Below are 27,697 nucleotides of genomic sequence, written 5' to 3' on the forward strand. Positions count from 1 at the left end.
TGCTGAACCTGACCAACCCCAGATCACAACCTTAACCCCCACAGGCTTGTAGGCACTAGGCATAATGAGTGCATCACTTCATCTGCCTCTCTTCTTACCTTGATCACTTTGGAACAGGGTAAATCAGGACTCATCAGACCATCTTCTTTCATTGCTCCAAAGTCCAGTCTTTATGCTACCAATCATGCACAGCTGTTCAGTCCAATCCTTTGAGTTCCCTTCACATTATGCATGCAGAAATGCCCTTACTTTCACTATTAACCATAGCCATGAGTTCTACTGTTGATTTCCTATGATCATCTAAGAGTTTATTCTGACCACATTTGTTCCTTAAAGATGATGGTTCACCACTATCCTTCAGGTTTTAACAATTCATTCGATGGTTCTGAACCCGATTTTAGTAGTTTCAGAAATGTCCTTAATTGTTTTCTTTGCTTGATGCGGGCCAATAATTTGATCCTTTTGAAACAGATTAACATCTTTTGCACAACCACAGACTATGTCTTTCAACATGGTTGTTTAAGAAATGAGAAGCTCCTCACTGCATCAGCTCGGGTTAAATAAGTTGCTCCCAGCTGAAATATATTCGTCACTGCAGTAATTATTCAGTGGAAAGGTGTTACCAATTTGCTTATTTAAATAAAACTGGCAAATAGTTTTTTGGACAGGCGGTGTGTGTCATGTGTTCGGTATAAGTAGTCTTGTTCGTATTGTTACTCAACTAACATTGTGGCCCCTCAAGATGCACTGCAGCAGTGGTGGAAAACAAATAAATATGTTATTTATATCTGGATTAATGACACTCTACAGTGTGAGCTGTATAGAAAATTGTAAACTACTCCGTATGCAAGTTCATTGTGACATATTAGGTATATTACTTCACTGGATTACTGTAAGCGATGCATTATTTATGCACTGTCATGCATTATAATGTGGAGTGAGACAGAGGTAACCATTTTGTGTATTGTTGTGCTGTTAAATCTCTAACAACACATCATATGGATTGCATGCTGTACACATATAATGTTAATCTGTAAAGTAGCCTCAACCCCTGAGGGATATGTTTTCACGTTTAACAAGTTGATATAAAGAAGCATAAAATGCAGATTGCACTGAAGTACCAATAGGCCTGCTGTATGTTGCAATTGCTTTTAAACACAATACATGAGCTTATTGGATGTGTCTGTGTGGTGTGACTATTCTACAGGTTGACTACATTCAGTGCAGTCTCTCTCTCTCTCTCTCTCTCTCTCTCTCTCTCTCTCTCTCTCTCTCTCCATCTCTCTGTACTGGAGTCACCGCCCACTCTGGCATTTTCCCACATTAATATGCAATGTATATACTGTATTTTATCAACAGCCAAAACTACATCCCAGGCGCTATGATCCACTGGATAAATCCCTCCGCGCCCCAAGCAAGAGGAGTCAGTCCACTGCTAACAACCAAACATTACGCCATCCTCCGGTAGGTTCCGATTTTTTCTTCTCTCTTTTGGACTGACAGCAGTTGCATGCTCTGCCCAGTCAGATTTTGTGCATCTGTCGGGACTGCTGGGAGGACGTCGGCTCTGACTGCAGCGCATTGCGATGCAGAGAGGGGGAATAAGGATAGGGTGGCTGTGTGAGCTGCACGCTTGAAGCTCCCAGCAGCAGCAGCAGCAGCAGCGTCCTGTGCGGACAGAGTGCGGGGAGGTGGTGGCGGAGTTTATGCGCACACCTCTGGACGCTGCCACCGAAGAGAACCGAGGTGCCTCTGCAGCGCCGCAGCTTTTCAGAGGGATACCGTCTCGATACGTGACTCCGAGTCCAAAGCTGCTCTGGATCTGAGAGGGAGGGGGGCCCTTGCGCGGCACCCCGCCCGTCTCGCCTCATTTGGACTGCAGGGATAACGACCTAAACCGTGATATCCCCGCGCAGAAACCACCGAGCAGGTGTCGGTGGCAGCGCTGTCACCGTTTTCCTACATTCCGCACCTCTGCGCCAAAGGTAAGCTCAGCCACCCAAGTGCGCCGTCAGGAATGGAGGCAGCGTGTAGGTGTTCATGGCTTCCAGCAGTGATGGGGATAATGATGATGGTGATGCTCAGAGCAGCTTAATGTGTCACTAAAGCACCGCAGCGTCGTTTTTTACGGGTCGTGTTCTGCTTTTGTTGTTGTTTTGCAATGAATGGGGATAATTGATCGATTTCGGTTTCGTGCACGCGTCTTGTGAAAGAGATGCATAAAAAGAATATGACGTAGGGAATTCCCACAGTAATCCAATAGCGCGCGATGACACCTGCACATTCCGCCAGTGCGGTCCCTGTTTGGCCTGCTCAGTCATGTGCGCAAAAACGGCCGTGCACGGCTTCGGCAGCGCACAGATTGACTTGGAATGATTAAACTTGGAGACAAACTGTTATGTAAGGTGATTTTGCTGACGTGATCTCGCCATAAGCGGGGGTTACCTTCGCTTCTCTTTTGCTCTGAGACGTTGGAAGTGGCCTGTGTTTACACTGATATGATCGGTTATCACTTCTCTCCCCCCCGGCAGAGCACACTGACATTTATTCATTATCAAATCATTTTGTGGTCATAATTGAGAGTGAGAGCTCTAGGGCCTGCAGTAAACTCTCCTTTCAGTGTCAATATGTTTTTCCACTGTGATCTGCTTTCAAGGCAGAGTTTAGGTGAAATCTGCAAAACTGCAGACTTGCTCAGCTTTCTTATAAATATGATACATTAAACAAACCCGTTACCTGAGATGAACTGGAACAAGCAGAAAAACTGTTTTGCATCTGCAGAAAAAACGCACATGCCCTCACTTCACAGAATTTGACAAGGGCTGAATGTTTGGTTTTGACAGCTGTCCAGTACAGAAGCTACAATGTAAGATGTGTCTAATAACTGATATTTAAGTGTATACATGAACTTTTTAAGTTGCAGATGAAGCAATATGAGGGTTAGAGAAACCCTAGGGAGTCCATTTTTACTTTTACTTGCCTAAATCAAGGGATTTGCGTAGGAAAACTGCACAGTCACTACTCTCCAAACATATAGAAAACCTAATTTTCTACTCATGTTTACGACAAGAACCCCTATTCTTTACCCAGTGTCACCAGCATACTGTATAATAGTGCAGTGTGTTTTAGACTTCTGAGGAGTGAATGTGTCGCAACAGTTTGTTCATACAGCTATAGCACCCATTTGGGAAAACAAAAAAGGGTCTGTTTCGTCTTTCTGTCATACATGTTGTTATTTGTTGAAGTGCCTACAGACTAGCCCACCCACTCTGAATATAAGCTCCTTCTAGAGAATTTTCTCCAAACTGTAAAAGCAGGACAACTTGTGGTGTTAGTATTTTTCAGACTGTCGTTACTGAAAAAATATGGTATGTGCTATTTTGGCTCTGTTGCAGCCGCCTCTATCTGTAGTTATCATCGCTCTGTGATCTTGAGCTGTATCTCACCCACAACCAGGGCTAGTAGCCTATCAACACTGAAGGATAAATGTTCAAAAGTTTCTTTAAATAAACATGTAAAACATCTAAATAATATCAGCAAGGTTTTAAGTTTTAATGCAAATATATCTCTGTTCTAAATGTCAGTCACCTTAATTACTAGTCACTGGTATTGATATCAGCCCTGAAAAAACATCAATCGACTCCTCATAAGTTATCATTAGTAATAATAATGAGTAATCAGTGATTAGATGTCTGCAAAGTCAGAGTAATTATTGTCCAGAGCCTTTAAGCATGATTTTTCCCCCCCAGGCAGACATTTCCTCTTGTCTAAAACTGTTTTGCACAGGTGCTAATAACAGGCTCGATGATGACTGAGTTGTATTGGAGTGTTACAGTAGTGTGGCAGTGAGCTGCATGCACAATATCTGGACTTTGAAACTGAAGTGGCTCAATAGAATTCAGCCTTTCGTCACACTCCTTCGACATGCCAGAGTGACTTTCGTGAAAAAAAGGGAATTCTTAGTGTTGCTGTGAAATTTTGCCGTGATCGTCAGACGTTATTGTGCAGCGACAGTCTGACATCAGCTTAGTCACTTTGGCAGAAATCCTACCTTGTTTGCAAATTTATAACACTCTTAAAGCTACATCTATTCTAGCATTTGATCCCTGTTTAAAAATAGATTGTTCATAGGCACAATGGGCTGGATACTGGACCTCATATTATCATTGGTTCATATAAGTACACCAATACACCAAGAGCTGTGTTACGCTCACTTTTGTGGTGTGTAAGAGTTTAGTGCTCACTGATTATTATTAATCAAAAATCCTTATTGTGTCTGATGATTTGGGAGGCTTCTCTGGCTTTAAAGGCTGTAAAGTGTTGCGTAGTAAATAGAATTAATCACTGAGTCAGGTGTTAGAAGGCAAAGGGACATGAGGCAGTATCAGCCTGCAGTGATGTCACCGACCACTTCACTGCTTAACGTACAGGTCATCATTTATCCAAGATGAATCTAATCCATTAACATTCGTGTTTATCCTTTTGTTTCCCCTGCAGCAGTGTAAATGTTGTTAAATGATCTTGTTACTAGTTAAATCAGTACAGCATCTATTGTGTAAAAAACTATTCACTGAAATGGAAAGTTGACATTGAGTGAAATATTCATGTATGTTATGTTCCCACTTCTCTGTTAAATGTGCACTTTCTGCATGTCCAAGTGATGCTCTTGAGAACTTTGGGATTCGTAGCTGAATGCAAAATTAGGTTGGCTGCACACCATAAATTTGTAATGATGGAGTCAGTAGTCATTGTATGCCACATATGAATGCATCTTAAATATGAATATAAAAAGAAAGGAATAAGCAATGGACACAGTTTCAGAGAATGCCTCCAGCACAGTTTTTATGCCTTTCATAAATCCATACAACCCACATTCCCTTTTATAGTCAGGTCAGCATTTTAAATTCAGAGAAGGTGATATCAATCAGTCTTCTGGTGTAAATGCCATTTTTGAATTGGTAAGGCCCTGTCATGTAGGAATACCTCCCGAGGAGTGACTCATCCCAGATGTGTACTCCCAGGGCGACGTGTTTAGAAAAGCACCCTGAGCGGGACAGAGCTACACTTTTTCTGGGAAGTGGGAACGTTCTGGCACCAAAGCTGTAGCCTGTGTTCTTTCAGAGTGACTCACAGAGCTGCATCCCCCAGTGAGCCTTCACTGCAGCGAGTTATAGTCAGGTGGACCACCTTTAGGTTCACGTTGGAGCTCTGTGAGAATGTATTTATCTTCAGCACGTGTTTGCCTGTTCTCAGTCAGAAGAACTATGTCTGTGTGAGCACGGAGAAGAATATGCGAATGATTTTCTTGAGTGGTAGTTTATTTGTTTTTGTGCGTAAAACTTCTTTGTGCTGGTTGTGTGTTTTGTTCCTAACTTTATGTGTCAGTAAGGCACAATAAGACCTCAGTGCTACCGTGTGTGTGTGTGTGTGTGTGTGTGTGTGTGTGTGTGTGTGTGTGTGTGTGTGTGTGTGTGTGTGTGTGTGTGTGTGTGTGTGTGTGTGTGTGTGTGTGTGTGTGTGTGTGTGTGTGTGTGTGCCAGCTCCCCAAGGTGCCCGTTCTGTCAGGCTGTAAAGTGCTGCAGTCACCTCCACGGGGGCACAGAGGGGTCCCTGTGCTGACACCAACACACACAAAGGAGAGGAACAGACAGGAGAGCGTGAGAGGTGGAGGAATCCCTTCACTGACATCACTGCACCTACAGCTCACTACTCATATCCAGGTGGCAAAAACACAGGGGTTGACATAAATCGTTACTTTCATTTATTGATTCATCTCGGTGTCCGATTTAGTGAAGAATTTTCTTTCACAGAGTGTTTTACAATACCCTTCAACCCAAGATGGTGCATAAAAATAGCCTCTTACGTCAAGTTAACAGCCCAAGACATAATAGTATTCATTCCATACATCATAAAACAGTGAGAGTAGCAAAAGCATCATCTTTGAATTGTCAAAAACTAAAAACCTGCAAAGTTTTACGTTATAAGTTAAGAAAATCCCTTTAATCAGGACTTCCTGAGCTATAAATCCTTAACACAAATTAATATCTTAACTGGAGCCCTTTGGCTCATTGCGTATGCCTAAGGTTGTGAAATTTTACAGTTTTTGTGTTGTTGTTTGGCTGAAAAAGTAAAGAAAACAGTGTGTGTAACTGTAGAAGAATAGGATCAAGGGTAGAGATACATTGTCACATACCTGCAATGCATAGAAAAAAAAGAGTGTCCAGTTTACTTTTCTGGCAAATGTGCAGTTCATGTGCTTCATAAACGGCAGTCGGACGTTAGACCCTGAGCATCAGATGACAAAATTTTCATCACACACACACCCATGTAGACCCTTGTGAATGTACAAGAGTCTATATGGGTGCAGGGGCAGTAACCAATATTTTACCTGTTCTAAACAAAAGCCTTCATATTTTGCTCAGCAACAGCTGGTCACTGTAGATTTTAGCAAATGTTGCTCCAGCAGGAGTAAATAGCCCATTTCCTGGGGTCTATTTACAGCTGAGGATTGATGCAAAATAACTGTTAATGATTTACAGCAACAGGAGAGTGTACTGTTATGTGGTACTGACTCAAAATATACTGCAGCATGTATCTTTATCGGGGCTGACTGGTGTGTTTCTTTCAGCGCCGATGCAGATTACCAATTACTAGTTATCTACAGGATTGATAGCTGTTTTTGAAACTGATATGCATATGTGAGATCAATGGTGTCAACGTTTAAAACAACACAGATTCCAGCATAAAACTTCATTGAAATGCCTTTGTTTATTTACCAGAATGTTTTGCAAAGGTTTAATTAAAAGAGAATGTTAGCACATTTAGCTGTCAGTGCTGCCTCACTGTTACGCATGACACATAACCAGTTAGAGCTATGGGTAGAACATTTTCTTGTGACTACAGATAGAGAGAGGCAGCTGTTACCAAAGTAGCACATTTTTTTAAATAAATAACTTGACTGGTAATGCAGAAAATATTGAAACCAATGTTTGAAAATATGCTTAATATCAGATCTGACAATCTGCACACCAGCAATCAGTTGCAGGGCTCCAGACTAATTTTTCCATTGGTAGCATTGGTGGTACCAACTTTCTTGGTTGGTTGCACCTGCATCATTTGTTCACTTTATCTTCTAAATTGACTCTTTGTCTTGGAGCTACACAATCATTCGATGGTTAGCACTATTGCCTTGCAGCTAGGAGATCTCTGGTTCACATCTCGGCCTGGCATCCTGCTGGATGGAGTTTGCATGTTGTCTTTGTGCATGTTTTCTCCAGCTATTCCAGCTTCTCCTATAGTCCAAAAATAAGCTGGGGTTTACTGATAACTCTAAATTGCCCATAGGTGTGAGTGTGATTGTCTGTCTCTTCATATAGTCCAGCGATAGACTGATGACCTGTCCAGACTGTGTTCTGTCTTCACCCTAAGTCAGCTGGTATAGATTGCATCCCCTCCCACGACACTAATGAGGATTAAGTAGTGTATAGATGATGGATGGATGTATGAATGGATGGATGGACTCTTTGTCTTCAGATATGCCTGAGTTGGGAACTCTCCCTCTCTACCAGCCTCCTGCTCTCTTTCCTTGTCTTTTTTTTTACATAAGCAACTATGGATTGTTTCATGAGTTAAACACAGTAAAAATGAAACGAATTGTCTCATACATCAGGCATTTTGAGACTGACTGAACCAATGGAAAGAAAGAAAAAGTATAACTTTCGACCACCAGCTTCCATGCCAGGTGTAGAGGCACCAGATCAGCCTCATGGTCATCATGCACTCAAATGCAACCACATCAAGTTTTAACTCACACATGGTTGTGGTCTGAAGTTTGGGGTTGGCTCTTTGTGTGTATGGCAATGAGGGAACATGTCTGTTCGTGTAATAGCGTGGATCACTGATGTAGTTCTTTCTCAGATATTTTTATTGAGGTTTTAACACTACAGAATGACCATACATGTAACAACTAAACAGTCACATTGACGTAACTAACCACAGAATAGGTAAGTACAAGAAACTAAAAGTAGGCACAAAAACATTTGACTTAATTATATTTAGAACAATGATCCTTAGTGTATATATATCCTTTTACTACCATCCTCTACTTCAAGTAGCGTTTGTATTTGCATTTACAAAAACTTCATTTAAGAGATCCAATTACAAGAAAAGTCCTTCTATTTCCTGTTAGTAATATGTATCAGTTTCTCCAGATCAACACAAGATGACAGTTCGTTTATCCACTATAACAAAGGAGGAGTCCAGCATAATTCAATCACTTTTCTAGCCTAAAGAAATCCAAATGTTATTTAAAACTGGATAAATTCCAAGTATATAAAGTTTGGCAAAGCACAGGACTTTTTTTATTGACCATCTGAGGAAGACAAAGTATGATTTTCCTTTTCCAAGAGAACGTAATCTACTACTCTACCTCAACACATAGATAGATAGATAGATAGATCGATACTTTATTAGGAAAATTCAAGACATCTGGATCTGATACACAACTTAGAAGATAGCCCCTTTTGTTTGAAACAACCCATTTTTCATGTAAGCAAATATATTGAAACTTGCAACCTTTTGTGTTGCCCTGGTGTGTCCTATCATTTTGATTATTCAAACAATAAATAGCACTCAGTGTCTACGTTCACTTTCAGATTTGGGTTTTGCCTGTGCAGACAGCATCTATAGTCAATAGTGTAACCAACATGAACACCAGAGAGCTGTCTATGGGTGAAAAACAAGTAATTGTGAAGCTGAGAGAAGATGGAAAGTCAATCAGAGCCATTGCACAAACATTGGTTATAGTCAGTACAACAATTTGGAATGTCCTGAAGAAGAAGGAAACCACTGGTATACTAAGTAACAGATGTGGAACGGATAGACCAAGGAAAACAGCAGCAGTTGACAACAGACACATTGTCCCAGCTGTAAAGAAAGACCCTGAAATGAGTGTTAATGACATCAGAAAAAATGTCCAGAGGGGAGGAGTGAAAGTCTTACAATCTACTGTTCACAGAAGACTTCATGACCAAAAGTACAGAGGCTATACATTGGCAAGAATAGGAGGCTAGGCTGGAATTTGTCAAAAAGTACAGAGATCAGCCTCAAAAGTTTTATGGATTGATGAGACCAAGATTAACTTTTACCAAAGTGTTGGAAGGGCTGAAGTCTGGAGAAAGAAGGGATCTGCTCATGATCCCAAACATACAAGCTCATCTGTGAAACACAGTGGAGGTTAGGTCGTGGCTTTGGCTTGCATGGCTGGAAAACCATCTCAAAAGAAAAATGCAAAAGTTTGGTGATGTCAGTGGTTCACAGGCTTGATGTAGTATTTGTAAGCAAAGGATATGTAATTACACTTTAAGTCTTATTGGTGTTCCGTTACAAATAATGCTATCTTCTAAGTTGTGTATCAGATCCAGATGAAAATACTGGTAATAAAAGCAAAAATTAAAGTTGCAAGAAGCGTTGGTTGGGTCCTTGCATCCTTGGTGGTCAGCGAATCCAAGCATGTCCACCAAGTGGTCTTGCGACCGAGAGTGTATTTCAGCCTATGGCCTTGTTGATGGTGACCTATCAAAACTGTCCACTACATGACACTATCATTGTGAATCTCCATCAGTCTAAGTATGTCATGAGGACCGACTCTGATCACACATAAAAGCTTAAGGCAAATCGGAGCATGTACAGGATCGTTACACAGCATTCTGTGTTTTGAGGTGAATTGTCCAAGTTAATTCAGCCAGCTTTTCCATGCTATCAGACTTTTGCAGAGCATTTTGATATATTTTGATCGCCCATGCCTGGTGTACATCCTGGCTAAATTTGAGTTATGTTGGCGTTGCCCCGTTTGCGTTTATAGCTTTTAAAAACATGAAAAATTGGTCCTAAATTGTTCAATATATGATAAATAATTCAAAATGGCTGACTTCCTGTTGTGTTTTGGGTATTTGTGCAGGACGCTTTGTTGTGCGTCCTGATGTGTTACAGATGTGTACCAAATTTCATAGCTGTAGGTGAAACATGGTTCGGGGGCTTAATTTTCAAAATATTGCAGGGGGCGCTAATGAGCCATCTTGCCACATGTATGTATTTCTCTTAGAATATCAATTTTTTGCTGGTCCTGATGCGTGTGCAAATTTTCGAATGTTTTCAAGTATTTTTAGGGCCTCAAAAATGCATTTCATTAGGTTCCTTGCACTGTTGGTGCTCAGACCCTAATAAAGGAATTGGCCTCACTGTTCCAATACTTTTGGAGGGGAGACATACATGACTATTAGACTCAATCCACTACAGATATAGAAAACTATTTTTTCAGCTATAGAAATTCCCCTTCAGTGGTGAATTGCTGCGAACATAATTTGGCACTGCAGTGTGTTTGTCATGACAAGAGCAGAGCACATGCCTGAGATTGTGAGGTATTGATATGTTCTTTTTGACACGCGATGCACAAGTGGAGGTGTTCAGCCATAATGCTAACATGGTACCTGCCAGTCAAGCTTGTCACATGGTACACTGGACCAGACAGACTTTTTCAATCTGTGCTTTCATAGCAACAACAACAACAACAACAACAACAACAACAACAACAACAACAAAAAACACACAAGATAAATCCGCAATGCCCTGCTGTTCGTGGAATGCTCTCTGACAAAACTCTTTTTGACAAGCTTTAAGAAAATGACAATCCTGCACCGTCTGGCTTGCTCCATCACATCCTCTGCTGTAAATGTGTTTCCTTTTGGTATTCACCGCACAGTGGTGCAGAGTACAAAGTATTTGGTGCCCAATAACAGAAAGGTGCTCAAATGACAATCTTTGCAAGATAGGTGTCAAATTTAACTTCATCTCAGGAAATGGCTTGAATTAGAAAAGCAATTTCATTTTGAGGTTCTCATATAACACTTTATCAGTGTCCACTTCCTGCGAATCAATCACTAATCCAGGTCAAACTGCAGGGCAGAGGAATTGGGATTAAAATAGGAAACAGGAGTCTTTTAGACAAAAAAAAAATCACTGGAACAAGTCCAGATTGTTAAATGCCCTCTCCTGAGGTCATGTTTTGGTGTGTGCTGTTTGTAGCTGGTACACAGACTCCTCTGTTATGAGTGGAACAGGTGCAGCAGTGGCTTCTCCGACTCCACACCACCATTAGAGAATGCCTGGCAAACATGGGAGGAGGGGGCGACTGGACCACAGGAGCACTTATATAACTATTCAGCACTTACAGATATACTTATTTTTATGTCTTTTGCAACTGAGTAAGCTGCTGTCTGTTTATGAATATGGCCCCTCCCTGCTGGGGCTATATGACTGTGTATGAGGCCATGTGCACACGTGAGCTGGATTTACGTATTCCTGCATCTGTGATGAAGGTTTTATTCTGTCATAAATCCCTGTATGAGGTTTGTGTGTGCGCGTGTGTGTGTGTGTGTGTGTGTGTGTGTAATATGGGACTGCGCTCTGGTAATCTTGTTGAGTCAGGGACGTCCAGGCTTTCTTCACTTCAATATCAGGCCCGGGTTATCTGCAAACAGCCAATCCACATACATCAGTGCAGAGGCCAGTTCATCATTTCTCTTCGGTCTGTTCAAAAATGCAAAGTGAATTGATTCAGAAGCACAAGGGCCATATTTAGTTTTTTATTAGACAATTCTTCATACAGGTTACGGCATAAAATTCGCTGTCACAGTTATGTCTGATCTTTGCAAGAGTTTCAGCCTGCCTGTTAGGTCTCTGCTTGGAAATCAGTGTAAATTACAAATCTGACAGAAAGCACAGGGATTGACAACAGATGATATAGCTCATGAGAGGAAACATCCATAACAGCACTTGTGTTCGTTTTTTCCCCACCATGGAGCAGCGATGTCAGCTGCAATTTGATTCTTTGTGTCATTTTAATCAACAGAAGATGTTAGTAGGTGCAGGGAAAGGAGGTCAGAGAGTATAGTAAGAGGAATAACAAAATCAGCATTAAAAAGAACACTTCAACATTCAGAGAAGTATATCATTTGTGGTCTTGACAAAATACCTGAAGCCCTTTTTCCTTGTTTTTGTACAAAATACACCAACAACAGTTAGAGAATTTTAGAGCTGCTGTATTTTGTTACCTTTAGATAACTCCTCCCTCTGTTTCCAGTCTTCATGCCGAGCTAAGCTAACTGGCTGCTTATGATGCTTTCACACTTAGTGTAGAGGCATCATCTGGTCTAACTCTGCCAATAAAGCGAAGAATCTGTCAAACTGTTCCTTAAATATCAAAATAAACAATAGAGTTTGGACTGTCAGTGAGTCTTCGGTTTGCAACCTTGCTTATTTGAACACTAAAAGCTTTACAGTCTCGTTTTTTTAAATACATACAGTGTACAGCGCATTTTGAGACCTGCAGACAGGCCAACAGTTTCAAGTCATTGCTAACAGCTCAGCTTTTGAGACATACAGACACTTCAGATACAAGATATATCGGGGCTTAGCTCAGGCTGCAGTCTGCATCGTGTTCCAGTGACTGCATCAGGCCTATATTAGCTGAATTTTACGAAATCTTTTCTCCCTTAAAAAACAAAAACAAACAAAAATGACACTGTTTAAAACCTTCTCCTTCTGGCTGGATTCTCAAGTCACATGCTATCCTGCCATTATTCCTTTAAATACAAAATGGTTCTGGTTGAGACTCTGACAGTGCTCCCCAGACGGTTCCTACACTGGCATTTGCTGATTGAAGAGCTGCCTGACTCCTTTTTCTGTTTTTACTGAGGCAGCCTATATTGACAGAAACCATAGAAACCTGCTTGCTCAGGTGTGTGTGTGTGTGTGTGTGTGTCTCTCTCTCTCTCTCTCTTTGTGTGTGTGTTAGATGATTTAAAGATTTTCTTTTCCAGTGGTCTTGTAGAGATAATGTATTTCAAATTAGATTATTTCAGTCTACTCTTCTCCACATGGGGTATGACTGTTTGTAAAACCAAGAGGAGACAGCATTACACATTTCATTATTCATTCAAAGAAGTAAATAGTGTATACCCCTTACCATCTTGATGCTATTAGGCAATAAACTAATAAAAATAACTCAAAGCGAGTTGAAAAACTAAAAGAAGTTGTCGGAGCCCCTGCTAACATAGATTTCTTTTTTTGTTAGAAAGGCTGTCAGAGAAGGAAGGAGGAGCGTAATGGTTGGGCTGGGTTATTTGTGTTGGTGACAAGTCCTTTGACAGCAAACAACCCCTCTGGTGACAAATGTTTGTTCAACCATTTGTTGATTGCAGCTCACGGCATGCAGTCATTGCTTTTGTTGTGGGAGCAGTTTTGTATCTCACTGATTTCTGTCTGTCTTTCTCGTCTTTCCCTATCTTCAGGTTCTCACTTCCATCGGACAACATGGACTAAGACTGTGACTGTTGTTGGACACCTTCAGCTTCGACAAAGGACCAACAGCTGATTATGAGAGCCTATGTGGAGAAGGAATCAACGCATAATTTCTAAGGCCCCCATATGTTTCCAGTCAGGCTGATCAGACATGATAATTTAAGTTGAGTCAGCACAGATAAATCAGCAAAATGCTTCATCTTTGACCACCAGTCGGCTCGATAAGAAGCTCCAGCGCATCTCGCCCCCTTCTTGGGTCGCATCATTCGCTGTTTTCTCTCCTTGTAGTTGCCACTTCTCCAGCCACACAACATGCGTCCTTCCCTCGCCACAGCAGTCCTACCACCTAGGACCCGTTCCCACAATCCACCCAACCTGGCCGTCGGGGGCCGTGAACACTTGTCGGCCCCACGAAGGCGCAGCCCCCACCTCCGCCACACCCTCAGCCCTGAGAACCTGCGGACCCTGGCGGAGCGGGGCGGAGCAGCTGCTGATACTGCCTCTGTCGTCAGTGGCCCGATCGGGCTGCCTCGGGCTAACAGTGACACAGACCTGGTGACGTCCCAGAGTCGCTCTTCACTAACGGCGTCCACTCTGGAGCACACGCTGAACCGTGGCCAGAACCTCATCATAACCTGGGACATCAAGGAGGAGGTGGACGCTACCGACTGGATTGGGCTGTACCATATTGGTGAGATGATAATTTGACATATGTAGTTGTTAGACGAGCTACTTTTAAAGGTCCCATGGTGAAAATGGCTATGGTTTATATATTCAAAGACATATCATGAGCGAAATAAGCTGTCAATGCTATGGTGAAACATTTCCACCTCGAGACTGCAGTGTACTGAGGACAGTCTCAAAAACACAGATTCAGACTTCCAGGGTTTCATATGTAACAAACCTAAGCAACCAATGGTGTCAACTTACAGAGCGGTGCTTTCATTATTCTTTTTTGGAATCATGTGTGGCTAAATTGCTCCAATATTACAACCTGCCACTTGATTTCATGTATATGAACATTCTAAAGGAAACAGCGTTGCAAAGTTACATAAAGAGGATTATTTTTAGTTGTGAAATCAACTAACAAACCCTGACCTAAACCACAGAGGGAGGTGAAGGTTAAAATCAAGTCAAGCCACAAGTTATTATAAGCCAATTGCGAGTTAAGATATTGACCAATAAAGCGATAGAATGTGGGAACAGTTTCCTGTAGCCCTATAAGGTACAGTCAATTCCAGCCATTTTCAGTACAAAAAATCGCTAATATTTTATTTGTAAATAAAAATATGACGAGAAATACAGGGAATATATCGCGAGGTGCATTTCCTCGAAAACAATCTATTCGTGGATTATATACCGACTTCAAGACATGTTCTGGACAAAATATTTTACTGGCTTGTTTCGTCTGGATGTCCAAGGTTGGATTATGGCCGTTTTTTGTGGAATATTTTCATCTGTGTGTAATAATGAACCCGCAAATGTGAGTCGCGCTGTGTACGTTAAAGCCGTGTATAGAGAACTGATGGATTGATATTCGTTGTTTGTCGGACAAATGTGTTTATATTACCCGCTGTGGTAATCACATCTGAAAGTGGTTTATACTGGCAGATTCATGAGAATCTAAGCTTTCCATCGGTGTATAATGTTTCTATCACTGAGTTTGCAGCGTTGGTCAATTAAGCGAAATACTTTAGTGCATCTCAAAGCGGCCCGTATTCGGGCTGCTGAACCTTAATGGGTTGTAAAGCAGTGCTGTTACTGCCTGTTGCGTAACTGAAATTCATGCATAGTTCTAATAATAAATATGCAATGTATGCAGCTATGGAAGACCTGCCTGTTGCTGTTCTATAAATCTTTTAGTGCTCTGGGATTTTAATAGGTCAGACCTTGAGAGTTTCATTTTTTTACTTTTGAGTCAGTAGTCAAGACTAAAGTAAAATATTACATGTATGTTCATACTACCAAACTATTAAGATAGGTAAAATAAAATCTTAGTCACAGGATGTGGCCATTGTACATGATACATTTCGGTGCCTGTCGGATTTTGTGATATATTCCTACTGAATTGCAGAGTCATGAATGTGTAAGCATAAACACAGCCTTAATTTGTGCTATTCATTGACGTCCCTATGTTTTGTGCAGCAACACTTTTAATCATACAGAGGTTTACTTTCTGGCTTTTATCTCATTCAAAGGCATGACACTTTATCTGTCGGCAAGTGGAGTTATTAGTAAGGTGCCAACATGCCAAGGCAGTTATTGTTTACTGTAATCCGTGTCCTACCTTGGCTTAGAATATTAACAATCACTTTTGACCTTTAAAAAGGTCTAAAGTTTGATATTTACAATAAGTTATTATAATAAGTGGGAACAGAACAAAGACCATCTGGTTATATGACTAAAAAGGACCAGAAAAAGCTAGTTGGCAGACTGACGCAGTATCATTTTAGCAAATTACTATTTGCAAGATAAAGAAAATTAGATTGGTTTTAAAATGTTTACTAAAAACTGACACTTAGGATCTTTCATTGGCCAGTGTATTCTGTGCCGTAGACTTTTTTCACTACAGATATTTTGATGTGTCATAGTCGGAAAAGCAAAAGTATGAACAGCATTACTATTACCTGCATTCTGATCAGATGGTTTGTAGATGACTTTTATCAGCAGCCAAAGCCATATTAAAATCACAGGTCTTCACTATTGTGTAATTAATGTAATCTGACTCATTTCCAAATGTCAAATCCAAACATGTGGTTGTCACATTACAGCAAGAAATAGTTGCTTCCTGTTTCACACACATTTGATCATAACAGCACTATCTTCTAACCAAACTGCATTCTTAATTACATTCAGAAGGAAACGTTTTCTGCCAAAGTATGTATTTGTAATGTATCAGAAATGTGTTTCTCATCAACATACCTTTGCCATTTATTTTATTGTTTTAATGTCTCTCCTCTTCAGCTAACCAGTCATGTGTTAGATGAGGCGGGGCTCGTCAGAAAGTGAAGGAGACACGTCAAACATGTTGCTAAATGGTCAGAGTTTAACCAATACTGTGCTATTTACCAAAACTTTACCAAGTAGTTTTAGTACTTAGGTACTTAGGTTTAACCAAACTGAGTGAAAACTTAAAATAAACAGAGAACAAGCGACACCTAAGTTTAAGTACGAAGGGCTCATATGAGACTCAAGCCCTGGTCTGTGCTGGCATCCACTTTTTCTACCTCCGTAAGCAGGCTTTGCCCTTTGCCACTCTTTCAACTGGAAGCTTTTCCTACTACATCACCGCCTTAGCTTTTGACGATAAAGCAAGTTTGTGTAAAAATTAAATATATTTCTTTGAAAACCTAAGTGTTATTTAGTTGCATCAGGATGTAATTTATGGGAGATAGGGTTGGATCAGAACAAACAAAACACTACTTTTATTTTTACTTTTTGCTGAAATATTGTGGAAGCTTCCAGGCCTTGAAGACTAGAGCTGACTTGACCCTACCTGTCCTCAAAGCTTTTCAGCTGATTCTAGTGTTTTATTTTTGGGAGCTGAGAATAGCCAGGTAGAGTCTTGCACAGGAGCTTCCAACTCAGAGTCAATACTGAAACATTAGCTGTTGAGACTTTACACAGGACTGGAGGCTGAGTCAACACGTAACAGCTCTGCCTAGGTATACGATAACACACACTCCATCACAAACCATGCACGTCTCTGAGGCGAGCAGGGTGGTCTCCAATAATGAAGTCCAATCCTGCTTAGAGACAGGAATTTGACAGGGGGGGAATACATTGACCTGTGCACTGAAGAAGGCTCAAATTGTCAAGCAGTTCTGTCCATGACGGTGAAAGGTAATACAGGAGTAATAGTGTAGGACCAGCACATTTGTTATTAGTTAGAATCTATTAATTCTGCTCTGTTTTTCTCACAAAAGCTACAGTCTTTCTGTGACCTCAAGGGTTGATACTGTTCTACTAACTTCTCTGAAAGAAGTCCTTCATTCAGCATTTCTTTCATTGTCTTTCTGCAAAAATGGTGTGTGTTCCCATGACACACAATATGGGAAAAGGTATTTATTTAAGGCAGTGAAGAACAATTGTTAAAATGTGTGCCACCAATTTTACACATAGAGATCAATGAGGAGTACTATCTATCTTTAGAGAACAGTTTAAGTCATTGATTAAAAAATCATTTATCAAAGCTGTGTGTTTTTATTTTTTTTTTCCATGATAATAATTCCTTCCTGCCCTGAAGTTCCTCTAGAATATGCAGATCTATGACATCCTTACCTCCATCTCCATCCATCTGTATTATATCTCAAGTTGTAAGACTGGAGTAATTTAGACAGTCCAAATGTATGTTTTTGAGACTGTCATCAGTCCACTGCAGTTTTGTGGTGGAAATGCTCATCAGTGGCCTTGACTGCTTATTTGACTTATGATATGTCTTCAAGCATACAAAAAGCACAATATCAGTATGTGACCTGTAGTTTCAGCAGAGGGGCTCTTTAAGTGTTCCCTGGAGAAAAGCCCTCTGTGAAAACTTAAGTCTGATGATGTCAAAATGAAATTATGCTCTTAGTGCCATTGAGAAAAATAGGGTCCGATGTTTTTGAAGCACAAACCATACCGGAGTTAAGCTTGATTTTGACCATTGTGGTGAGATTATTTTCTAACAGTCTCACGCAAAATACATATTGAAAGCAACTACTTGAGGTATATAGCTGGCCTGATGAACATAGTAAATAGTTTTTAAATTGTACATGTTTCTATCCATTTGTCCATCCATAAGTTGTACCTTGTAGAGGTTTGTTTCGCTCAGTTTAGAATCTATTGTTGATAATGATGTGATCCTGAAGTCAGAAATATTGGACTGTGCAGCAAGTCAGAACACCTGGGGAAAGCCAAAAGATGTAGAGGATAAACACAAAGGCCCCAATTGATCTGCTAGTATGAATCATTTTTGTGGTGAGTCAACAGTGGTAACGACTGGACCGCCACCACCACCAGCAGCAGGGGTAGCCGTGACTCAGGTGGTAGAGCAGGTTGGCCACCAATCTTAAAGATTCTGTATGATGAAAATCCATTTTTATTTTGTTTTGGTTGTTTTAAAGTCTTAGATGTCAATTACAGACAGCACGTCCTTTTTGAAAGGGGTGGGAACAGCAGCAGCAGCTCATTGGTTTTCTAAGCAAAACAGCTCGTTTAGAACAGCCTCAAAACCAGTGGTTATACAGTCTTGGTAAAGGTTGTTGCTAGAGGTACGGACCCGTACCCGTAGCCTGTGGCCTACGGATACGGCACTTTCCATTTGCCAATCAGATACGCGAGATCTGGTCACGTGACTCCCGGTAGACGCTAGCGGTACGGACCCGTAGCATCGGTACTACAGGTACGGACCCTAAACCTAACCCTAACCCTAACCTTTGCTTACCTTTCAACAGTTTGCAGTGGTTAGCAGCTTCTTGACTCGCGAGACTCGCGTACGGGTCCGTATCTGTAGACACTACCCTTGGTAAACTGAACCATCTTTTGGAAATTTTTGAGATGAAAAACTGAAAGACACACTCTGGGGCAGTTATGTTTTGATTAACTTGCTGAAAAGGGGCACAATATGGGACCTTTGAGGTTGGTGAGTCAGCCCCTGGCCCTTCCATGTGCTGAAGTGTCCTCGGACAAGGTACTGAACTCTAAGTTGCTCCTGAGAGACTGGCACCTTGCCTGGCAGCACTGCTGCCATTGGTCTATGGCTGCTTTGAAGAACTGAGCTAAGATTGAAAGGCGCCATGTAAGTGCAGACCGTTTACCACCCAACACCCAACTTTTTTTTGTCAATATTGCTCCAGTCCAACAAAGTTAAATATGTGGAGATCACTGCCAAGTTCATAAATTTGCCTTTTCATTGTTCACTGAAGCAAAAAATGAAAGTAGCCTCTATACACCAGATAATTACTGGTATAATGCAGTGACGTTCAGGGACAATTCCAACATGTGAGCTGTTCAGCATGATGTATTGTGTTAGTAATGGATAATTGATTTTTGAAAACAATGGGTGTCTTTGACTTCCAAAAGGTCAAACACACCTACTGTACAACAGGCAGCAATTGACTCTAAATATCATGCAATTACTGCTGTAAAGAATGCACTTTTTTTTAAAACTTATTTACCAGTATCATTCCTATTGACCTCTAGGACTTAACCCACCTGGTTTAGCTGATTCATTTTTCCTGACATTTGCCTTGTAGGTAGGAATACTGTTTGAGAAGAGGAGACAGTGTAAACTGCTGGTGCCGAGCGGGGCGTCAGGTCACTTGGTATCGATCATAAGGCCGCCAGGACTTCATTACCTGCTCTAGGGTCTTATACCCCAGAGGAGCTACCACTTTCCTCGACTAAGCAGACATTCAATGATAAGCAACCTGTCCTTCCCTTCAAACTTGCACACACACACATGCTCATGCACACACCTATATACGATACACACTCCTCCCCGGACTCTCTCCACCAGTCAGCTGCGTTCGGTGCTTCATTAATCTGTGTGCAAAAGTGCTACGTACAGCGGAATTCCCCTTCCCTGTTTTTAACTCGGAGGAAGTTTGGAGTTTGTCCTTCTGGTTAGAGGTTGCAGGGAGGCTATTTTGGGAATGGATTTCACTGATTAAAGGCAAACTTGTGTTTTGGAAGACAGAGTCCGCAGACTAAACATACTGAAAGGCGGAACAGATGCAGCTTGCTTGCAGTTTTGCAAGAACACAATCCAGAGCTGGAACACTGGCATCTGTTGTTTGATTTAACATTCTTTGGTCCAAAATGAACACAGCAACAGCGTGTTTTGTCTCACTCTAAAGTTAAGAAACCCCATATTTGCTGTAAGTAATCGTTTTCTCTTCTACAGATGAAACTAGTCCTTCCAACGTGTGGGACTGTAAGAACAGAGGGGTGAATGGCACCCAGAAGGGTCAGATTGTTTGGAGGCTGGAGCCTGGGCCCTACTTTATGGAGCGTAAGTTTACAGGCACTTACAGCATTCTGTCACTCAGTACTATAAAATATTTAATCACAATGTGACTGTTTTTTATTCAGAAATGGAAAATGGGTTTTACATTTTATGTAAAATTAATATAAGCAACCACTGTTGTGATCATATCTTACCATGAATCATAACTCTGCCCTACTACTGCTTGATATTCGACAGTGCAATTAATGGGTGGTCAGCAATGAACGGAGAATGTTTTCAAGTCCCATAACTCTTTTCCTCTTTCTTCACAGCTGAGACCAAGATCTGTTTCAAGTACTACCATGGAGTGAGCGGAGCCCTGAGAGCCACAACCCCCTGCATTACTGTGAAGAATCCAGCAGTCTTGGTGCGTGTGATTAAGTGTGTGGCAGAGAGATATGCTGTTAAAGCAGGCTGACATTTAGACACGTGAAGTCTCGGGCTTTAGCTCAGATTACATCAAAGAACTGTGATTACTTGTGATCGTTGTATTTGTTGGCATACTAGATGTGTGAGTCACCGAATGAAAGCAGTGTATTCATGTGCATTACTGCTTGAAACTGCTTCAGTGTTTTTAAATGCACCCATTACCAGCGCTGTTGCCAAAAAGTAAATTTCAAGTTTCTGTAACTTGAGCGATAAACACCACGGCTGCCCGATCGGCTGGAATTTTAGCTGAAAATCTGTGGTACTCTGTGAAAAATGCTCAGCAGTCATGTGAACTACACATGATTTGCACATAATGGAGCCTTGTAGTGGTTCAGGCAGGCATGTAATTCATTGTTTGTATGCCATGTTGGATGCTGTCCACTTGATTGATAACCAAATGTTGTGTCGTATATGACCACAATCGATCCCTAACACTCCGCTACATCAAAGATGAGCTGTGCATCCTCACTACTACACCACTGCCTGCTTTAGTAATTTAATTCCCTGAGCATCCTAAGATGTCTCCTCTATTACCATTCACGATTTATGTGAATTTAGCAGGACAAACCTAGACGTGCGTGTGTGCGTGTGTACGAAATACCCCTATGCTTTTCCCCCCATGGTGTGTAGAGTATGACACTGTATCTTCTCTCTCAGGTGGAGGGGCTGACAGAGCAGGTGGGCGTTGAACATCCTCGGAAACTGATCAGCTTTACATTGACAGGTGAGTTGAGAAGTTTTCTGGTTTCAGATCAGTGCACATGAGTAAGGGCAAGTCAGTAACTCAAAATAAATTTAGCAAAGCCTTCAAAAACAGACCAGACGTTTGGATTTTAGCAGAATGATGCCATCTTATCATCATCTTTGACTTACAGTCCCTTTGGGAAAAACTAGAGTGAACTTTAAAGGATGCTTCCTGGAAACATGGTGGCTTTCAATGTCTGCCAGAGAAAGACTGAAAATGTCAGCTTTCCGCTGAAGTCAGGCAATATCAGGATTATTTTAAGAAGTTTACAAGAACAAAAATCTCCAGCTTGCTCCTCCAAACTACTTTCCTCTGTTAGCCATTATTTGTCTGCAGGTCAAGTTTTATATTCAAGGGCAAACTGGAAATGAAGAAGAAAGTCACTTCTCTTGCTGAGATATTTGGCTCTGTAGTTATACGACTGCTGGTTTGGATTGTGAATGTTTTATTACTTTTATTTACTTTTAGATGTATGTTTTATTGCTGTTTATTTTATTGTTCTAATGTCTATTTTGTGGGCTGCACAGTGACGTGGTGGTTAGCACTTTGCTTTGCAGTTAGAAGATCCCTGGTTCATGTCCCGGTCTTCCTGGCATCTTTTTGAATGGAGTTTGCATGTTGGGTACTCCGGTTTCCTCCCACAGTCCAAAAATGTGCGGAGGTTAATTGATTATTCTAAATTTGCCCGAAGGTGTGAATGTGATTGTTTGTCTTGTTTTTAAGTTCTTCTCTTGTTTTTCACTGTGAAGCACTTTGGTCACCCTTTAGGCTGTTGTAAAGGGCTATAGAAATAAACTTTGATTGATTGATTGATTGATTGATTTTTAGATCTCCGTGCTACTGGCTTGAAGAAGGGCATGTTTTTCAATCCTGACCCATACCTGAAGATGTCCATCCACCCAGGGAAGAGAAGTGTCTTCCCCATCTTCAGCCATCACGGACAGGAACGTCGATCAGCCATCATTGCGAATACCACAAACCCTGTCTGGCACGGAGAGGTGATCTTTATGTTTTGTCATGCAGAATCTCTTTTAGGACAGACGAACACATCCTCTTTCACACGATAAAGTATGCCAGTCAGCTCAGAATGCATGTATGTATGCTTTTGCCGCTCTACAGAAATACACGTTTGTGGCACTGATGACAGACATCCTCTACATTGAGGTGAAGGACAAGTTTGCAAAAAGCAGACCGATCATCAAACGCTTCCTCGGTCAGCTCACTATCCCTGTCCAGCGACTTATTGAAAAAATACCTGGGTAGGTGCCACTCATGCAGACATGAGTTAGCTCAGTCCAACACACAAACAGAACGTCCTTCATATGTACTTCATGTAAACAGTTCTTTGCAATATCAGTTCAGTCAGAAGGATTTTCTATGCTCTGTGTACATGTTTAAAGTTCCAATGTTGTGAAAATGTTGTTTTCTGTGGGTGTTAAAAACTGTAAAATAAAAGCTGTTAAGGAAGGAAGATGTTTACTTTTTTCATTCCTCAACCAGGTAGCCTCCCAGCTTTATAAGCCAGTAATAATTTTACTAAACTGCTGCATAATAGCTACCAAACCAACATTCGGCCAGCTCAAACTGTATATCCTGTCCCCCCACTGCCGGCTGCTTCCAAGCAAACCATTCAGCATCAGCAGATGCCTCAAAGTCTACCAGGTTTATTCACTTTATTCAGCTGCTTCTGCTAACTCTAAAAGCTTCTTCTTAAATAAACTCATAATAATAATAATAATAAGCTCATAGTGGAAGACAAAGCTCACCAAATGTTCTGTTGTTGGCTACAAGACTGGACAGAAGAATTTCAGGAATTGAAAATCCTTTAATTTTTGATGGCAATGGCAACAAAACAACAGGAAAATCGTTAGTGTCAGCACATAATGGTCAATAAGGCTGACATTACTCTTAGCTTTGATTGTTTGCCCAGAGGTCAGAGCTCTGTGGAAAAGGTGATTCTGAGTAACACTCAAGGATAGCGGTGTGTTTTATGTCACCAAGTGGGCTTCTACTTCGACTGCTGTTTACATCTGTTTGCATCTCTGCTGCCCTCTGTCCATATTTTTGTTTTTCTCTCTATCTTTTCTCAAAAATAGTGACTGAATCGCAGACTTCAAAACTGTTTCCCTATCTGTGGCTCCTCCTCGCTAAGCTACATTGTCTGATTAACTCACCATACTCACAAGTTACAAACAACTGTGAATTGTAAATTTGACTATATTTTTCTGTCAGACAATCAATGAAATAAAAAGTTGGGAACAATTGAAAATCCTGGTTTCACACACTCATTCATGTCAGTGTCGTTGCTGTGCAGTCAGCTGTTTTGCTGCAGGCTGTCAGTCACAGAAACAGAGCTCTTGTTCTTCATGAAGGAGGCATGGACAGCAGCAGTTCAGCTGCATTTGCAGCTGCAGACTCTGAGACAGCACATTTAGCACAGGGGGTTACACAGTAATGATGAAGTGAACTATCTTTGCAGTATTTTGAGGTGAAAAACACATTTTGAGTACATGTGAGACAATCATTAGTTGCTGAACAGGAGCATAATAGCAAACCTTTCGGATACACACCAGGCCACAGATCCTAAATGATAATATATTATAATATATCCTGTGTTCTTTGTATGACTGTTCAGGGTCCAGCCTGTGAGTTTCTCTCTGTGTCGACGCTTGCCCACTGAACATGTAAGCGGGCAGTTGCAGTTCAAAGTTGAGCTCACCTCGACTGGGCCGGATGGTGAGTCTGCTGTTCTGCTCTATTTAAATATGCATTACTAGGCAATGTATTTTCTTTAAATGTGTTTTCATCCATGTGCAACCTGTTCTGCCTGCAGGTGCCTCTCCTGATTCTATCATTGGCATTTCATCCTTGAATGGAGCTCCAGGGACTCCATCTGATGATGAGGACTTACCCCACCACCTTCCAGGTGTGGTCTCTGCTGGTCCCTCCCCTACTGGTTCTCAGGATTCCCAAGGCATGTGGGAAGGCGGAGCCACAGCCTTCCCAGAGAAAGATCTGTCTCTTGTCGGAGCAGAGGGCAGATTTGTGGAACATGAAAGCCTTTCCGGTCATGAAATGCTGCAGAGGTCACTCAGTGAGGGCCTGGATGCTATTGAGGCCCCTAAAGGCCCTGGTGAAAGACCTCTGGGTGCTGCCTCACCCAAATTACGCTCTAGTTTCCCCACGCACACAAGGCTCAGTGCCATGTTACACATCGATTCAGATGAAGATGAGGAGAGATCCGGAGCTAATGACATCACTCCGGTGCCACTGTCACCGCTGCTAATGAACGGAGTAGCTCCAGACGTCAGCGGTCCTGATGAAGACGACCTGTTTCCTGAGCTTCAGCGAGAGCCTGAGCAGCTGGAGCACTCAGCGCTGGAGGAGGAACCCGAGGGTGCATTTGCTGTGATAGAAGACATTCCTCCTGGTGCAGAAATGGCCCCGGAGGGAAAGCCAGGTCTGGACCTGGAGGATGTTCTAGAGCCAGACGTTTTCCTTGAAGTGGAGGAGGCTCCATTCACAGATGCCCATAATGTTTTGCCAGAGGGTGGGCAGGTACCTGAACAAGGAATGGCGCCTGTGGAGGACCCTTCATCAGAGATCGACACTTGCTCTATGGCAACAGCCCCTCAGACAGCCTTCTCATCATCAGAGAGCTGTCCAATCACGCTGACCACTGCTGTGGTGAGTTCATTCTTTATATGGAATCTAGATTTAAAATCTGTTTACATCAATTACATGTACAATCCTATAAATGTGTGAATGAACTGTGTGAATAATTGCTATTTTTTATTGATTGATTAAGTAGGTAATTTATAAAATGCCAGAAAATTGTGTAAAATGTAAATGTCAGTACTTGAGATGACATCTTGAAATTTCTGGTTTAGTCCTAATTACAGCACAAAGACTGAAAGAGATTCAATTTATAATGATGAAAAAGAGAAAAGCGGCAAATAACACTGTGATTGTTTGATGCTTTTAGATATGTTTCATACATACTTTATACTCCCAGCAAATTAACCAATGTCTGCAAGGAAACTTCACAAGCAGATTGTCAGATAGAGCAATGTTTTTTACATTTTAATAGTTCTGTTTACAGTTTGTTTCAACTTATTGTGTTCCTCATCTCTGACAAATGTATATAATGTTTTTCTTTTCATTTCCATGTCCTCTGTTTCATTTCTTTCTCCTCACTTTAAATACAGTATGCTAAATTGTACATCACATTGATGTTTGCATGTTAGTGGTCTTCACTGTTTTCTAATTGGTAGAGTAGTATAGAAAAAACTTACTTTTGAATGTGAGCCTTACTGCCTGAGTACTTGTGCACACACAGCCTTGTGTGCACTTTGCAATCAAAGCAGCTCTGGAGTGCTATGATTGTTCAGGAATCTTTAAAGTTGGTTGTGATTTCATGCAAACAGATCTCAGTCTCAACTTCTAGTTCCTCCTGAACCATAGTAGCAACTTGAATTCTTGAAAATCAGCACATTTTATCATATTAATCAAGTGGGAAGTATGATTCAGTTTAAATGCAAATCGCCATGAATGATCATTCCTGTTCCAGCATATGATTGGCTTACATTTTAGCCCCAGATTTAATGTTGTATTTTACGATTTTGTCATTTAACTTACTGATCAGTCCCAGTTCATGACTGAAAATGTGTTAAGTTGTAGTTTAGCATTGTTTTGATATGTCAAAACTATATTAAAACTAGTCAGCTTTTTTGCCATGTGTATTGTGTAGAATCCTTTTCACATTCGGTTACTCAATGGTATGTCTGCATTGTCATCATGTATTCTAAGAATTTTTTTTTCAAAATTTTCACTGAGTGTCAGCCACAATTTACTCTGTTGTGTCGGCATTAGTGTCTTCACAACACACACTGTGCTGAGCAGCAGTATCCACCTGCAGCTGTTCATATGTGTCTTGTGGGTCTGGACACACCGCAGTACTTAACTTCAGCACCATCATCCTACTTTTGGGTGGTAAATACATAGTGTCAGGGAGAAAATTAGTTAGGAATAATTCTGCCTTTTGTGTGACTTGTTTTGCTTTAGTAGTGATTTTCTCAGAACAGCGGATGAGTGGGAACCAGTGATCTGTATCCACTTTTCACTGAATCTTTTTCACAAGCATTCCGTGATTGGTACGAGCTGTCACGCCTACACGCCTATGCATATTTGAATGAAGTCAAACTTTCTTTTGTTGCCGTAGTGATTTAGCAGTGATGCCTCATGTTATGAGCTGCTACTTAGATTGACTAATTTACTGATACTTTGTAGCAGTAGGCGTGGATGTCTTACATATCCATATACTGTATATTTAGCTCAATAAATTCAGCTGGGATTTTGGCATCATCCACAGTAATTAAATCAGTATAACATTGTGTCAGTCAGTGCCATTGTAGAATGAATGTTTTTTTTTTTCCTAATTCTTTTGTTTGGTGTATTTTGAAGGAACCAGAAGAGGGGGCAGAGACGGCCATAGATCCAGGGGGAGATGGAGAGGCCACCCCACTAACCAATCAGGCTGTAGATGATGAAGGCGGTGGGCAAACTGCTTCCACGGAGGTCGAAGGACAAGCTCCGCCAGCTAGTGTGCAAGAGGAGGCTGAGGAGATCAGTATTAGGAGGTTGAGCCTGCAGGCTGCAGGGGGCGTGGCTGAAGAGCAGGAAGGGGAGGAGAGAAAGCCAAGTGAGGAGGCGGGGTCAGCGGATTCAGAACAGGTTACCACGGAAACAGATGGAGAGGAAGGTATTCAGCCTTAAACAAATCTCAAATGCATCTCTAAAAATCGCTCACTTCAGTTTGCATGTATATTACGGCCAATAAGGGTGTTGCTTAAACAATTTAGCCAGGTAGTAGTGTTAATCACACAGCACTTCCACCTCGTGCTTTTTTCTGTGTTCAGGTACCCATGTCAACGGCCACCCTGTACGCTCGCTTCCTTCTGTGCGTCACGACATCCATCGATACCAGCGTGTGGACGAGCCTCTCCCTCCCAGTGAGTGTGTGTGTCTGCATGCACTGTACTGTCGGTTGATTGTTGTGGGTGTTTAGTAGTGTGTCTTTCTGTTCATGTGTCTATTGTGCATTGATGTCTGTTGGTCATATGCGTTAAGCCTGACAAAACCCTTCAAACCCTGAAGCCAGATTACCCAAGATTAAC

General features: G+C 41.4%; 1 protein-coding gene across 4 annotated transcripts in view; it reads left to right on the top strand.

The window, feature by feature from the left end:
• Nucleotides 1–1,291: 1,291 nt before the first annotated feature.
• hecw2a (HECT, C2 and WW domain containing E3 ubiquitin protein ligase 2a) overlaps nucleotides 1,292–27,697 on the top strand; it is a 47,505-nt gene continuing 21,099 nt past the window's right edge. For 3 of the 4 annotated variants that reach the window (XR_002596406.2, XM_022209942.2, XM_022209944.2), the window contains exons 1-11: nucleotides 1,471–1,985; nucleotides 13,350–14,050; nucleotides 20,246–20,353; nucleotides 20,620–20,714; nucleotides 21,434–21,500; nucleotides 22,350–22,519; nucleotides 22,641–22,780; nucleotides 24,157–24,257; nucleotides 24,355–25,208; nucleotides 26,985–27,282; nucleotides 27,440–27,532. Coding sequence is in view for 3 of the 4 variants with exons in the window: in XM_022209942.2 (XP_022065634.2) it covers nucleotides 13,672–14,050; nucleotides 20,246–20,353; nucleotides 20,620–20,714; nucleotides 21,434–21,500; nucleotides 22,350–22,519; nucleotides 22,641–22,780; nucleotides 24,157–24,257; nucleotides 24,355–25,208; nucleotides 26,985–27,282; nucleotides 27,440–27,532 (2,305 nt within the window). In the remaining variant the exon portion in view is untranslated. The other variant, XM_022209943.2, reaches the window with a different exon arrangement.

The sequence above is a fragment of the Acanthochromis polyacanthus genome, chromosome 14, assembly GCF_021347895.1.
Source record: "Acanthochromis polyacanthus isolate Apoly-LR-REF ecotype Palm Island chromosome 14, KAUST_Apoly_ChrSc, whole genome shotgun sequence".
Classification (NCBI taxonomy): Eukaryota; Metazoa; Chordata; class Actinopteri; family Pomacentridae; genus Acanthochromis; species Acanthochromis polyacanthus.